The following is a 14,430-nucleotide window of genomic DNA, read 5'->3' as shown; positions in this document are numbered from 1 at the left end:
AATAAAAGTTGGTATTGTTTTTTTTAAGTATCCCAAGAAAAAGGATGTTATGGTGGATGCTTTCTAAGAAATGAAATCAAATGTCCCATTACTTGGCCATTCACTAGGGGAAGAAAACCTTGTGGATTAAAATTCAGGTCATGGCACCTTTACACAGAAAAAGAAGCAAAAGTTTTGGGGTTGATAAATCATTGAATAGAACCGTTGGTGTACTAACAAAAATGTCAAACCATCTTTGGTGGGTTTGTCTTTACCTTGGATGGTCGGAGCAGTTCCCAGACACAGGGTTCAAAGCTCACGAGTTCTGTACGGCTGCTGCTGGATAGGTCACTTGTTATAGGTCTGATGAAGTCTCTTAGAGGGCGAAGCTTGGTGAATTCAGAGTGGAGAACTCCTCAGAAGCTTCTCTACTAGCCTTTCCCCCCCTTTGTGGTAGGGATGGAATCTGGAGCCTCATATGTACTAGGCACAATGTTCTTCCACTGAGCCACAACCCCCAGCCCATTGCTCTTGTTTTTTGACTACTAACGAAGAAAAATAACTTGTTGATGTATTTGCCAACAGTTGGTTGGCATGTTTGTTCATAGTTTGACCTAACTTTGTTGTGGTTACGTTTTGGTACCAGAAGCTTCATTTTTCTGTAGTTTGTATGTTTAGATTGAGAAATCCTTGAGGATTTTAAATGTTCAGGTCAGTACTGCTGTGATTGATTAGGAAAGTCTAGGGCAAGCTAATTTGGATGTTGACTCTTCCTTACTAGGACAAATCCTCTGTCCATGACTGATAGCTATGATATGTAGTAGGGAAGTAGAGAGAAAGACTTCCAAGAAAGGGATATTTATTAGTTCATTAATAATAGAAATGAGGTGTTGGAGATACAATGTAAATACTTCAAAGGAGAAAACATCAAAGTAAGCAGGGTTTTGATCTGTTAGAAGTTGATTGAATCCTCTGATTAAAGACTTTAGAGAAGAGTCTTAACAACTTATCTGGACTTTATGAGGAATTTTGGAAATAGTAAAGGTTTTTAGTGATTGGCTTGACATGGCATTCTTAAAATAAACAAAATCTGGAAGAGGAATCATTACAAAGGAGATATTACAGGGTTGGGGTATAGCTCAGTAGTAGAGTGCTTGCCTAGCCTGCCAGAGACCCTGGGTTCTATCTTCAGTAAAATCCTTGTGTGTGCACAATGTTTATATGCACCAGAAAAAAAAAATAAATAAAATATTTCAAATTGATTACTTTTATCCTATTAATTTCTGGGCTTTTCATTTATCCTTTGTGTGTGAAAGGATTTAATATGGAGTGGAGAGAGAATGTGAAAAAAAAATCTGTCGGGGCATAGAAATAAATCACCATTTTAAAATTTGTATTTCTGGTGGTACTCAGCTTGAACTCAAACTCAGGGCCTGTGCTTAGAGTCAGGCACTCTGTCTCACATCCATGCCACCAGCCCCAGTTTTCACTAGTTATTTTTGAGATAAAGTCTACTCCTTCCTGGATACGGACCAAAATCTGTCTGGTTTAAGCCTCTCACTGCATTCAGCTTCCTTTTATTGAGATAGAATCACTTGACTTTTCTGCCTAGTCTCGCCTTGAGCTGTAATCCTCCCATTCTCAGCTTCCCAAGTAGCTAGGATGATAAGCATGAGCCACTGTCCCTGGCGATTTTTCAATAGTTTCTTAAAAGAAACTTTACAAAGTAGAGATTGTTCTTGTCAGTCCTTGTCAGATGGGCAGGCTCTTACGTGTTGTGAGAAGGAAGAGAAGCTATTTGACTTTTCTTTTGTCTTCAGTATATTTCAAAATACTGTGATTTATATGGTTTGGAAAATGGCTTTACCAGTTCAACCATCTGAACAGTGGAAGCTTTGGTAACAAATTAAAGTAAAACGGGTGAGTTTTTCTTTTATGAAAATAAGTGTACCATATTCTGTTTTATAAACTAAACTTGCTATCTGTCCTGTGACAGTTGGCAGATTTTGAGATGATACTTGTTTTTTCCAAGTAAAGGTGAAATTTTAAGTGAAAACAGTCATGCTATTCAAAAGAAACTCATGATTAAAAGAGCATTTTGAAAATAAAATTGCAAAGTTTTGTTTTGTTGTTGCAAAAAACAACAGAAATTATGGTATGGCTAGGCACTAGTGGCTCACACCTGTAATCCTAGCTACTTAGGAGGCTGAGATCTGAGAAATTTTGGTTTGAAGCTAAGCCGATGCAGGAAAGTCTGTGAGACTCTTTATGTTCACTACACTATCAAAAAAGCTGGAAGTGGAGCTATGGTTCAAGTGGTGGAGTACTAGCCTTGAGTAAAGAAGCCCAGGGACAGCACTAAAGCACTGAGTTCAAGCCCCAGGACTGGCACCCCTCCCCCCAAAAATGTCATACACAAAACCCGTTTGTTTCCTTGAGAAATTCAGAAAAGGCCTTTACATTTATAGAAGATGGACTTTGCACATTCATGTATGTGTAAGACATATGATGTATACACATACTAGTTTTATGTTTGGTAGTATTTTTCCCACTTTTTAAAGTGAGTGATTATTTCTTTAGTACATATTTTTTTAAACATACTCAGAAGATTATTTTTGTATTTACCCATTTGGTTCAAAATGTCAAAATTTATATAACCCAGGAACATCTGCATGTGGTTTGTTGTGTCTTTAATTTCTGTGTTTTTGTTTTTTCTTTTTTTGGGGGGGGGTGTCATGGGGCTTGAAGGCAGGATCTGGGCATTGTTCTTCTTTTTTTTTTTTGGCCAGTCCTGGGCCATGATGAACTCAGGGCCTGAGCACTGTCCCTGGCTTCTTTTTGCTCAAGGCTAGCACTCTGCCACTTGAGTCACAGCGCCACTTCTGGCTGTTTTCTATATATGTGGTGCTGGGGAATCAAACCCAGGGCTTCATGTATACGAGGCAAGCTCTCTTGCTGCTAGGCCATATTCCCAGCCCGTGGGCATTGTTCTTAATGTGATCTCTTTGTTTTCTTGTAGAATACTTGTTGTTTTGAATTTATGCATTATTTTGGTGTTTGTTTGTTGTTTTTTTTTGTCTTGGTGATATCGCTTAACTCTACAAAAGTATTCCATCCTTTGTATTCTCATGAACTGGAAATTATATCACAAACTTGTATACCAAATGTTGCATTACCTCAGAAAACGTAATATTTAGGTTCCTAATAATGATATTGAAAGTGACCACTGAATTGGGTATTAACCACCTAGTCCCCTCCATGTATGATTTTCTCCTTACGATTTAAAGTATTGGATGTTATTTTGATGCTGTTCATATGTTATATAGTTTTTCATTAACTGTTTCTCTAGTGTCTGTTGTTTTCTTTTTAACTTGGGACAGAGTCTTGCTTTGTGGTACACTGTCCTTCAACTGCAGACTATTCCTGTTTCAGTCCCTCAAATACTAGGATTGCAGTTGTGTATCCCATGGCCATTCTTATCTAATGCTGTAAACAATTGTTGCTGAATAGTGATGTTTTTCCCAACAATGGACCACATCAATGATAGTTGTCTATGAAAGATGATTCTGCCTGGTGGTTAATCAGAGCCAGACTAGTTTGTGTAAGTATATCCTGTGATATTTGCATGATGAGGAAGCCACCTAAAGATGCATTTCTCAGAATGTAACCTCCTCCCTAAGTGATGCTTGGCTGTACTTGCCCAAGTCAATTTTATTAGGGTTTTGGCATAATGTTTTTCTAATCATTTCATTCATCCTTTTCTTGTTTTAAAATATTTTGTACTGAGGTTTGAATTTAGCCTTAAGCTTGGCTGGGTAGGCCCCATGCCCTACCACTTGACCTGTACCATCATCCCTCATCTGGCTTTCTGTTGTGGAGCAGAGCTTTTTATCTTGCAGTTAAGGTCATTTGTTACCCTGAAACCAAAAGCAATTAGTAATTTTCTTTTCATTGTTGGTTTTGAAAATACTGTTTTAGTAGCTACAAAACAACAATTTTGTAACATGTTTTACAATCAGATAAACATTAAGTTTTAGTGGGTTTGAACACATTTACTGAGGGTATAGCTATTTTCTGTTAGTGTGTTTTTAACTTTCATCTACCAGAGTTTGAACTCCGGTCTTGTGCTTGCTTGGCTTGCTTGCTAGGTTGGTGCTCTACCACTTGAGGTGTGCCTCCAGCCTTGCTTCTTTGCTAGTTATTTTAGAGATGGAATCTCGAGTACTTGTTCTGCCTAGGCCAACTTTGAACCTCAGTTCTTTAGACCTCAACTTCCTAAGTAGACAGGATTAAAGGCATGAATAATAGGTGCCCACAACACAGATTTCTCTTCTTTCATCCTCTTCTTTCTCTTTCATTCTCCCTCTTAGATGTCATTCCCTATTTCCTGGTTTTACTCCCTTTTTCATAGCTTAAGTTTACTTTTAAAAAGCAACATAGTTACTATTCTGTCTTCCTGGCTTTCAGCTTTGATAACATGACTATAACATTTTCCAGCAGATCTACAGCAGTTGGCTCTTCCACAGGCTAGCCTAGGAAACTGTCCATTGTTTCCAACATTTTCTATGTTTAAAATAAATAGAAAGCATTTTCAGGGTAGAATACACAACAGAAACCGTTGGCATATATTTGCCTTCCTGTAGTGTTTAATAAATTAGTTTGGTAGAGCTAATTGTGGTAAAGTGTCAACCTTATCTCCCACTTCTTTATTTTTAAAGCAGTTCTTTTTTTATAGCTTTCAGCGTGGCTTACCTTGAGGACATTTATATGGAAAATGATGGTACTAATTAAGCTGTAAGAATATACTAACTCAGCAATCTGAGTAGAATCCTCAATTGCATTAAGTCTGAGGTTGCCTCAGCAGTTACCATGAGAGCTCTGGGACTGCATTTGTTATTTACTCATGATCTTTTGAACCTGTGGTCCAATTTTTAAATGAATCAATTACATTGGATTCAGAGGAGTCCATGCTGGGTTCAGGTAGCTGCAGGAAGAACTGATCTGAAAAGGCTGAGGGTGGGGAAGTAAAATCAGGAAGCTGTGGGTCAGAATCCTGCTCAGTCCACCACCAGATGGGGTAGAACTAGATGGGACCCGATAGGATAGCAGAAGGCTTTGTGAACATCCATCCCAGGGCTTTTCAACCTCTGCCTTAGTGTTTGTGAAAGATAGGGCAAACAACAACCAGGAAATTATAAATAGCAGCCAGGCCATGAGCAACTGCTCACTGGGGGAGGCAGCTGCTGCCCTTCTCCCACTTCTACTGTTCATTTCCCCTCACCCCAGTGAGCCTGCCCAACCTTGCAGCTGCTGGAGATACTTGCTTACTGGGTGGTACTAAGAATTTCCCCCATGGCCATTTATGATCCTTAATTGCAACTTTCTATTCAACTTTCTATTCAACTTTCTGGACTGTTAGATCCTATCCTTGTTTCAGCTTCATTTTTCCTCCAATTATCTTTAGTTTCACAAAAGAAGTGCCATTTAACAAAGCAGTTGATGAATACATTGCATCTTGTTTGTGCTTGAACTGAGGGCCTGGTTTTTCTTTGCTCAAGGCTAGCAAACTGCCACTTGAGCCACAGTGCCACTTATGGCTATTTTCTATATATGTGGTGCTGAGGAATTGAACCCAGGGCTTCATGGGTATGAGGCGAGCACTTTACCACTAGGCCATATTCCTAGCCCAATACATTGCATCTTGACCCGTGTTCCCCTCTTCACCAGTCTCATCCCCCTTCAACCTTCCCTTTTCTTCTTTTTTTTTTTTTCTTTTAGTTGGGAATGTTATTTTTTTTTTCTGTTACTGTAGTGGTACCTGGCACCATTTTTAAATTAGCTTCTCAGTCATCATCTCAAAAGAAAAGAATCTTGAGTAAAATCCTTAAACACAGCTCTGATGAAGCACAGTCACTATAACGGATCATAAAGGTATTTATATTCATAGAGGTATTTTACATTCACAGAGGTATGCAACAGTATGTCTATAATACTAGAGGATATTGAGACTTGATTCTACTTTTCCAGCAGAGGGCCCAAAGGATGGCATGACACAGCTCTGTAAAGAAATACACTTTCAGCCAGGTGCCGATACCTGTAATTATAGCTACTCAGGAGCCTGAGATCTGAGTAAGCCATTCAAAGACAGACTGGGCAGGAAACTCCCTGAGACTCTTACCTCTAATAAACTACTCTGAAAGTGGCACTGTGGCTCAAGTGGGAGAATGCTCATCTTGAGCAAGACCAAATGCATCGACAGTGCCCAGGCACAGGGTTTAAGCCCCAAGACCAAGGAGGGAAGAAGGGAGGGAACAACCTTCCCTTTTCTTAATTGTGTGGTATATCCCGCCCCTTAATTGTGTGGTTTATACAGTGAGTTCTTGACTGCATTTTCCTTACTCCCCCCCTTGTCCCCTTCATTAGTCTACTCCTCTTCTCAATTCCCCACCCCCAATGCGGGTACCCAATTCCTGGTGCTTATTTTGTTGGACTATGATTTTTGACTTTCTATAGAATTGTGTGCGTGCGTGTGTGTGTGTGTGTGTGTGTGTGTGTGTGTGTGTGTGTGTGTATTTGCTGATCCTGGGGCTTGAACTCAGGGCTTGGGCGCTATCTCTGAGGCTCTTTGTGCACAAGGCTAACACTCAACCACATGAGCCATTGTGCCACTTTAGTTTACTGGAGAGAAGAATCTCACATACTTTCTTGCCTGGGCTGACTTTGAACCACAATCTCCAGATCTCAGCCTCCTGAGTAGCTAGGATTACTATTTGAGCTCTTCAGTTAATTCATTTGTAACCACATGCATGCCATCCTATGTTTTTACTTTTAGGTTTATAGACACATTCTAGTTAGTTCTTGTTTTAGATGGTAGTATTTCTTGTCTGAGCTGCTCGCCCTTCTCCATTACTAACAAACACTGTGATCTTGGATGAGCAGTTAAGGCCACCGTTCAGAATGTTGCAAACTGCCAGCTTTATGTAACCCACTGAGTATTTTTAAGCTGCTGTAGATCTTCCCATGCTTCAAAATTAGATCTCATTACCAAAAAAGAGCAAGGATTAAGTGTTGTCTTTAAACAGTATGTCCAACTTGCTCTTGCATCCAGGAACAATTTGATATTTTTATTAGCTGTGTAATCTCAGTAGAGATACATTTGTTATTGGAGACTTTCTTTGTTTACATTGAGGGTCATTATATTAATTATATATATAGTATGTATATATAATGAAAGTAATTTGAAAAGTTAATGCTTTTGATATATATATACATATATATATATGGCCATCTGATTATTTTTAAGAAGTGATTTATGCTATTTTCTTGCCAATATTTGTGCAGGAACTCTGAAAGTGGTTTTATTTAATATGTGTATACACATACACACATTCCCCTGCTCACCTTTTTACACTTGAATATGAGCTTGCCTGATTTCTTCAACATTCTGTGTTCATCAGGAAAGTTTTGTTGGTGTTGTTAACCATCAGTCAAATTCTTGGCCTAGGAAAGATGAGTCATCTGGCTAACATGTGAAAACAGTTACAGGAATTTTTACATGCTGTAAACACTGTGACATTTCTACATAAAGAATATTCTAAAAGAGTATACTGGTTTCTCAGGCTGCTACATTTGTTGTTGGGATTGAAATGCCTTTTGTTTTTCCTAAGCTCTCCAATGTGATGACTGGTGTGTTTTAATTTTGAAACTTGTACCAAAGACCTGCTAATTAGTAAACAAAACCTTGAAAATGTCTGTAAGGACAGAAGTAAACACATGTCTTATTGGGCTTTCATTATTTGAAGCCTAAAGTAATGGGTGATGGAGTTGTGAGCCTTTTATTAAGTCACTTACTGCATGTCTGTCACTGAGCACCTTCCCAGTTTGGAAATTCAGGTCAGTAATCCAACATCAGAAGTTCTCACAGGGATTGCGGTAGGCAAACAATCATGTAAATGTGGGTAGTAGAAAGTCTAGAATTGATTATTATTTAAAAATAAATAGGCAAGGTTTCTATGTTGTTCAGGCTGCCACTGAACTTCTAGGGTCACAGGACCCTTTTACCTTAGCTTCTCAGGTAGCTAAGACTGCAGTTGTATACCACTCTATGCCTGTCTAGCCATGGTTTTATTTAGTATCTCACCCCCCACCCCCACCCCCACCCCCAACCAGACTTTGTCTATGATTCTGAAAAATGCTGTTGGTACTGATCCTGAGTCTTGAACTCAGGGCCTGGGTGCTGTCTCTGAGTTTTTTTGCTCAACTTATGACTTCTACCCCTTGATTCACATCTCTACTTGCTTTTTGCTGATTAATTGGAGATATGAGTCTCCTGGACACTCCTGCCCTGTCTGTCTTTGAACCGAGATCCTCAGATCTCAGCCTCCTGAATAGCTAGGATATATCAGGCCTGAGCTGCAGCAACTCACATAACAGTATTTAAGTACTCCCAGTGACAGTATTTCATTCTTACGAGATTGCTATTTATTCCTTCAGAAAGAATCCTCATCCTTCAGAGAAATAACAAGGCCGTCCTAAGCCACATCTCTGTACTAGTTAGGTTATTTCTTTTCCTTCATTCACTTATATGAACTGAAATGATCTACTCATTGCTGGGGTAGATTATTGGTAGTTAAAATACTGCTGTTTTAGTGCTTAAGACAAGTGTAAACATTCTGTGGGTTAGGTTTGCATGAATGGCTTCTCTGGGATGGGTCTGGTTTAGGGTCTTTCCTGGGCTGCAGTTGTCTGGAGGGTCCACTTCTAAAGTAGTTCATTCATCTCCTTCCAGTCACTGTTAGAGATCTCAGCAGGAGGCCTGAGGTCCTCAGCATGTGGCTGCTGAGTGTCCTCTAGCCTGATAGCTTTATTCAGCATGAGGGACCTGAGAAGGCAGGACCCATGTCTGTTATGACCTGGTCTCAGGAGTCACACTGTCATTTCTGCAGGAGCTGCATTCAGAGGCTGTGTTGTGGGAAGGGACTAAGGGTGAAGAACACCAGGAGATAAGGTTCTTTGGGGCTGTGTGGAAGCTGGCTGTCACAGGTTTTTAGTCTGTCATTGTTTGTGGTTTCCTTGTTCAAAATAGCTCTGTGGAATTAGACTGGGCATTGAGACATTGCTTCTGATGAAAACAATAGTGAAAGAATTTTATCAGTGCCTATAGTGTCCAAATGCCAAGCTCCAAATAAAATAATATTGATTTAGTTTATGGACTTAATAATTTTCGCTAATATAGAAGTCATTTAGTAGGGTTCTTGCTTTGTGTTTGTGTTTTGTTTTTAACATTTCATATATTGTCCTATAGTTTTATTATTCTTTAAAAAGGTAAGATCTTACTTTTTTTTGCACTGGTTGGCTGGGACCAGAATCCTTCTGTTCACATTCTATAGCTAGGATGATAGGTACATCCCATCATACCCACCCAGCCTTTTCTGTTGAGATAGGGTCTTTTTTCCTTGCTGACCTGGTACTTCCATCCTCTCAGCCTCCTGTCACTGCATCTAGCTTCTTAAGAAACAAATTTAGAATAATTTTATCTTGGATTATCTTTTGAATTGGGAAGATGAGTAGGTACAAAAACAAAAACATAGATGGCTAGCAAATACCTCAGATATTTATATGAACAGATTTAGTCCATATCTGTACATTTCTTACACCTTATCTCATTGTCTTATCTATTTACATATACTTATCTCTCATTAATTTAAAAATTATAATTTAATACAAAATTTAGTTTTCCCTTCACATAGAAAAACACATTTTAGGGCTGGGAATGAGTCTTAGAGGTAGAGTGCTTGCCTAGCATGCATGAAGACCTGGGTTTGATTCCTCAGCACCACATAAACAGAAAAGGCCAGAAGTGGAGCTGTGGCTCAAGTGGTAGAGTGCTAGCCTTGAATAAAAAGAAGCCAGGGAGAGTGTTCAGGCCCTGAGTTCAAGCCAAAGACTGGCAATAAAAAAAGAAAGAAAGAAAGAAAGAAAGAAAGAAAGAAAGAAAGAAAGAAAGAAAGAAAGAAAGAAAGAAAGAAAGAAAGAAAGAAAAAAAGAAAAACACATTTCATTTTTCTTTGTCATCTATAAGTTGAACTTGTATTATATTCCATGGCTAACCCACAGTTACTTAATCTTTTAAAGACTGTTTTTGTTTTGGAAGCTACAAGGAAATTATACTATTGCAATTTTTATAATTAGACCAGAGAAAATACACACACACAAAATGAATCTTGAGTAAGAAGAAGTATCCTAAATTGACATTGAACAAAAAAAAAGTGTAGGGCTGGGGATATAGCCTAGTGGCAAGAGTGCCTGCCTCCGATACACGAGGCCCTAGGTTCGATTCCCCAGCACCACATATACAGAAAACGACCAGAAGCGGCGCTGTGGCTCAAGTGGCAGAGTGCTAGCCTTGAGCGGGAAGAAGCCAGGGACAGTGCTCAGGCCCTGAATCCAAGGCCCAGGACTGGCCAAAAAAAAAAAGTGTACATAATAGAAGATTGAGGGATTTTTAGAAATTTAGAGAAATCCTGAAAGATCTTTGGGTTTTATTTCATTAGTTGGTTGAAATTATACACACACACACACACACATACAGACACACGCATGCTCATACACATATCTATACATTGTAATAAACTATCTTCTCATTAATTGGAACAACTGCTGATACAGATTTATCTTTTCCGGGACTTTCTTTTTTCAAAGTACAAATGAGAGATCTGTGGGTATGGCACAAGTGTCCCTTACAAACATGAAACCCTTGTATTCCCCTGAGAAGCACCTCTTGCTGAAGATGTGTTTGAGTACCATTCTTCTATCTAATTGCTGCTTGCTTTCCTGTCTTTATCAAAGGACAGATGATGCTTAGGTGATAGAGGCATTATTTTGGATTTTTTTAAAAAATTGGATCTGCTAAGAAGTACTGAAATACAGTAGAGAAAACAAACATAAAAGCTATTGAAGGTATCTGATATGTTAACTTTCCATTACTATAACAAATGCTGGAATCCATTGGCTTATAAAGAGAGGTTTATTTTGTCTTGAAGTTTGGGGGTTTCTCTATGTAGTCAGTTGGCCCCATTTCATTGCTTTTGATCCTGTGATGAGGCAGGTAAGGAGCATGTGGTGGGGCAAGCTGCTTACTTCATGACATCCGAGAAGGTAAAAGAAGAGAAAGAACACTCTACTGGCACACCCCAGTGACCTTCCCACAACCCTTTCAGTAGCATCAAGCTGTGGTCCAAGCCTTCAACATGTAGGCCTTTAGGGGATATTCTAGACCCAAACTTTGGCACCTGCTAAGTCTTAGATGAGATAGGACAAACATAGGGACTAGACAAGAATGAGAGAATTTGAAAAAGATGCAAAATGAAAAGTTTTGACATAATTTTCATGAAGTCAATTGTAAGCTTCTTTCCTAAATAATAAAACAGAAGTCATTTGATGAGTTGATATTTAAAAGGTGGAAGTTAGATAAGAAAGGTATGTTCAAATATTCCACAAATACATTCTATTGGATGAGAATTACAGAAAATATTCTTTTTCTTCTTTTTTTTTTTTTTCTTCTTTCAATCTTGTCTTAGAGACTTAGCTTTTTGTTCAAGGCTGACATTCTACTACCTAAGCCACTACTCTGCTTCTGGGTTTTGGTACTTAATTGGAGATAAGAGTTTCATGGAGTTTTCTGTCTGGGCTGGCTTTGAACTGAGATCTTAGATCTCAACCTTTTGAATATCTAGTATTACAGGCATGAGCCACTAGTGCCTGGCTTTAGATGATATTCTTGTGATTAGTTCATGATAAATTATAATTATTAGTTATATTGTGCTTGAAAGTTTGTGTGATGTTAGGTGAGATTTAACAAAGCATTAATTTATTCCTGAAATTGATTGTTACTACATTTGTTTTGAGGCAGGATCTTGTTGTATAACCAAGACTGACCTCCTATGGGTGTTATTATTACAGGCATACACTACCATACCCTTCTAAAGTGATTTTTTGTTGTTGTTGTTAGTCCATGGGCTTGAACTAAGGGTTTGGGCATTGTCCCTGAGCTTTTGCTCAAGACTAGAGCTTTACCACTTGAGTTACAGCACCACTTCCAGTTTTCTCATGGTTAATTGGAGATAAGAGTCTTAGGGAATTTCCTGACTTGGCAGGCTTTCCACTATGATCCTCAGATCTCAGCCTCTTGAGTAGCTAGGATGACAGGCATGAGCCACCAGCATCCATCTCTGATTGCTCTTTTATTAGAAATTATACTGATGTGGGTTAAAATGCATGAGTAACAGTTTTCTAATCTTTTTTTTCTTTCTTAGAATAAATGGAACAAAGTCATTTTAAGAGATAAGTCAGACATTGGAAAAATGTCCTTTTATGTATCTTAACACAGAAAATGGAGGTGCCCTCTGAAAGTTAACAGTTGTGATGAAGATATATTTTTCTTAAAAAATAATTGCTCTTAATGTAAAGATATTTTTCCTAGGTGTCATAGGTATCATGGGTTCAACAAACTATGCATCAGAGTGCGTGCTTGATATTTGCACTAGGAGTTAAAAATGTAACAAGACATGGGCCCTCATTTGGAATACTTAGTTTGGCCAAGGAATTATTGCTATATATAATGTTAAGTAATAGAACTGAAGAGTTGATAATTCATATTGTAATGATATCTTGTGTATGCTAAATTCACACTCTACCACTTAGCTATACCCCCAGCCTAGTAATTTTACATGTATAACTTAAAGTGTGTGCTCTCAAAGTAAGTTTTAGGATTTAATTCTGGTAATGGTACAGATGCCTAATTTTCTATGTGTATATTTTTCTTCATGAATAGAAAAAAACCTTTCAGGCATATTCTGGAATTCTGGGCAACCTCAGTAGGGGTTGTGGGATGATACCCATATTTATTTCGAGAGATGCAGGTGAGGTTTTTGAATGCTTGAGTTTTTAGAAAAAGCACATTATCTATAAAGAGAGGTTCAAATATTTTGATAGTACTAGAAATTAAAATGATATTGGGTCAATATATAAGCAATTGAGAGTAAAGGACCAAGTAAAAATCCTATACCTAGTCAAGCAATAAACAGCTAGGCAGATAAGAAGAGATTTTTGGAAATGCAAGGAATACCACTTATGAACCTCCCATGTATACAAATAGACTTGGACATATTCTGGGTGAAAATTGAAACATACTGTGTGGTTCTAAACGCAAAAGGTGCAAATGAATGTCAGAAACCATTGTAGTTTTATGAGAAACATGTACAGCATTGTAAGTACACAACAACATGGATAGAGTTAACCAAAACTTTTGTTCTGGACTGGAGCTGTGGCTCTGTGGCAGAGCCTTTGCCTACCACGCACAAGGCACTGGCTTCCATCCCCAGCATCATTGCTTCCCCCGCCTGCCCCCTGCCACAAAAGAAATCTGCTTCTGTGTGTTCACTTCCAACCCCAATCCTACTTATTTATTTGCCATTTCAGAGGTGTTCACCTGTCACCCTGTGAAATCCTGGAAGGAAGTGAGATAAAAGCTTGTAGCACTCTAACATCTTGACTTGGGGGATGGATTTTTACAATTCTGTATTTACACAAAAGATTACTCTGCAAAGTTGTCAATCTAGGTTCATGTGGCAAGCAATAGAAACCAGCTATGACAATGTGTGCAGACCAAGAATGCAGTCCTGAGGGGCTCAGAATCCTTGGGAAGGCTGACTGACTAGAAATAGTAGAAAACTTGCTTAAATAGTGACTGCACTGAATCTTCATTTAAAAGTAAACTGCCTTTTTTCTTCTCTTTTTATATGTAGGTTATATATTTGGGGAGGACTCCAGAAGAAGCATACAGAATATTAATCCTTGGGGATACAGCCTATATTCCTTTCAGGTAATTATAAGAATGATGTGATAGATTGATTTAACCAGACGCTTGCCAGAGTACCTTGGTAGCTATTTCTGAAAAATAACCTGCTAATAGGTACTTGTACGGTGGGTGCAAGTAACTCTATGGATGTAGGGTTCTCTCACTAGTCTGTTGGCATTTTCCCAAGAATCTATTGGGCGTCATAGGATGTTGAACAGTAACTGTTTATTGGTTGCCAGTGACTGCTCCGTTCCCACTCCAGGGATGAATCCAAAATATGTCCAGACATTGACAGATAACCCATATGTGGTTAGGATAGAGTAAGGAACTACTTTCCCCTGATTGAGAACCCCTGGCCTTGATGAAAAATAGGTTTTGAAACCAGTGGCAAATCCTGAAGTTATGGCCCTAGAATGACCACTGAGGAGCTAAACAGTAAGTTTGCTCAGTAATCAGGAGCAAAACCTGGGGCAGAAACTGACCCTGTTTTTCTAGGAACCTAGCCAGAAGAGGCGGTAGTAGGTTACAGGTTGTTAATGTAGAACCACTACCAGAAAAACCTGTTAAGCAGCTGTGTCATGGAGGTGGTAGAT

The 14,430-nt window shown here is 38.7% G+C and overlaps 1 protein-coding gene across 11 annotated transcripts in view; it reads left to right on the top strand.

Moving 5' to 3' along the window:
• Positions 1-14,430, top strand: part of Cdc14b (cell division cycle 14B) — a 149,797-nt gene that overhangs the window by 55,940 nt on the left and 79,427 nt on the right. For all 11 annotated transcript variants that reach the window (XM_048331657.1, XM_048331650.1, XM_048331644.1 and 8 more), the window contains exon 5: positions 13,785-13,861. In XM_048331657.1, coding sequence (XP_048187614.1) covers positions 13,785-13,861 — 77 coding nt within the window. The remainder of the gene's footprint in view (positions 1-13,784; positions 13,862-14,430) is intronic.

This window comes from Perognathus longimembris, chromosome 1, assembly GCF_023159225.1.
Source record: "Perognathus longimembris pacificus isolate PPM17 chromosome 1, ASM2315922v1, whole genome shotgun sequence".
Lineage (NCBI taxonomy): Eukaryota > Metazoa > Chordata > Mammalia > Rodentia > Heteromyidae > Perognathus > Perognathus longimembris.
The sequence above is the reverse complement of the archived record's forward strand: the minus strand, read 5'-3'. Positions and strand labels throughout refer to the sequence as shown.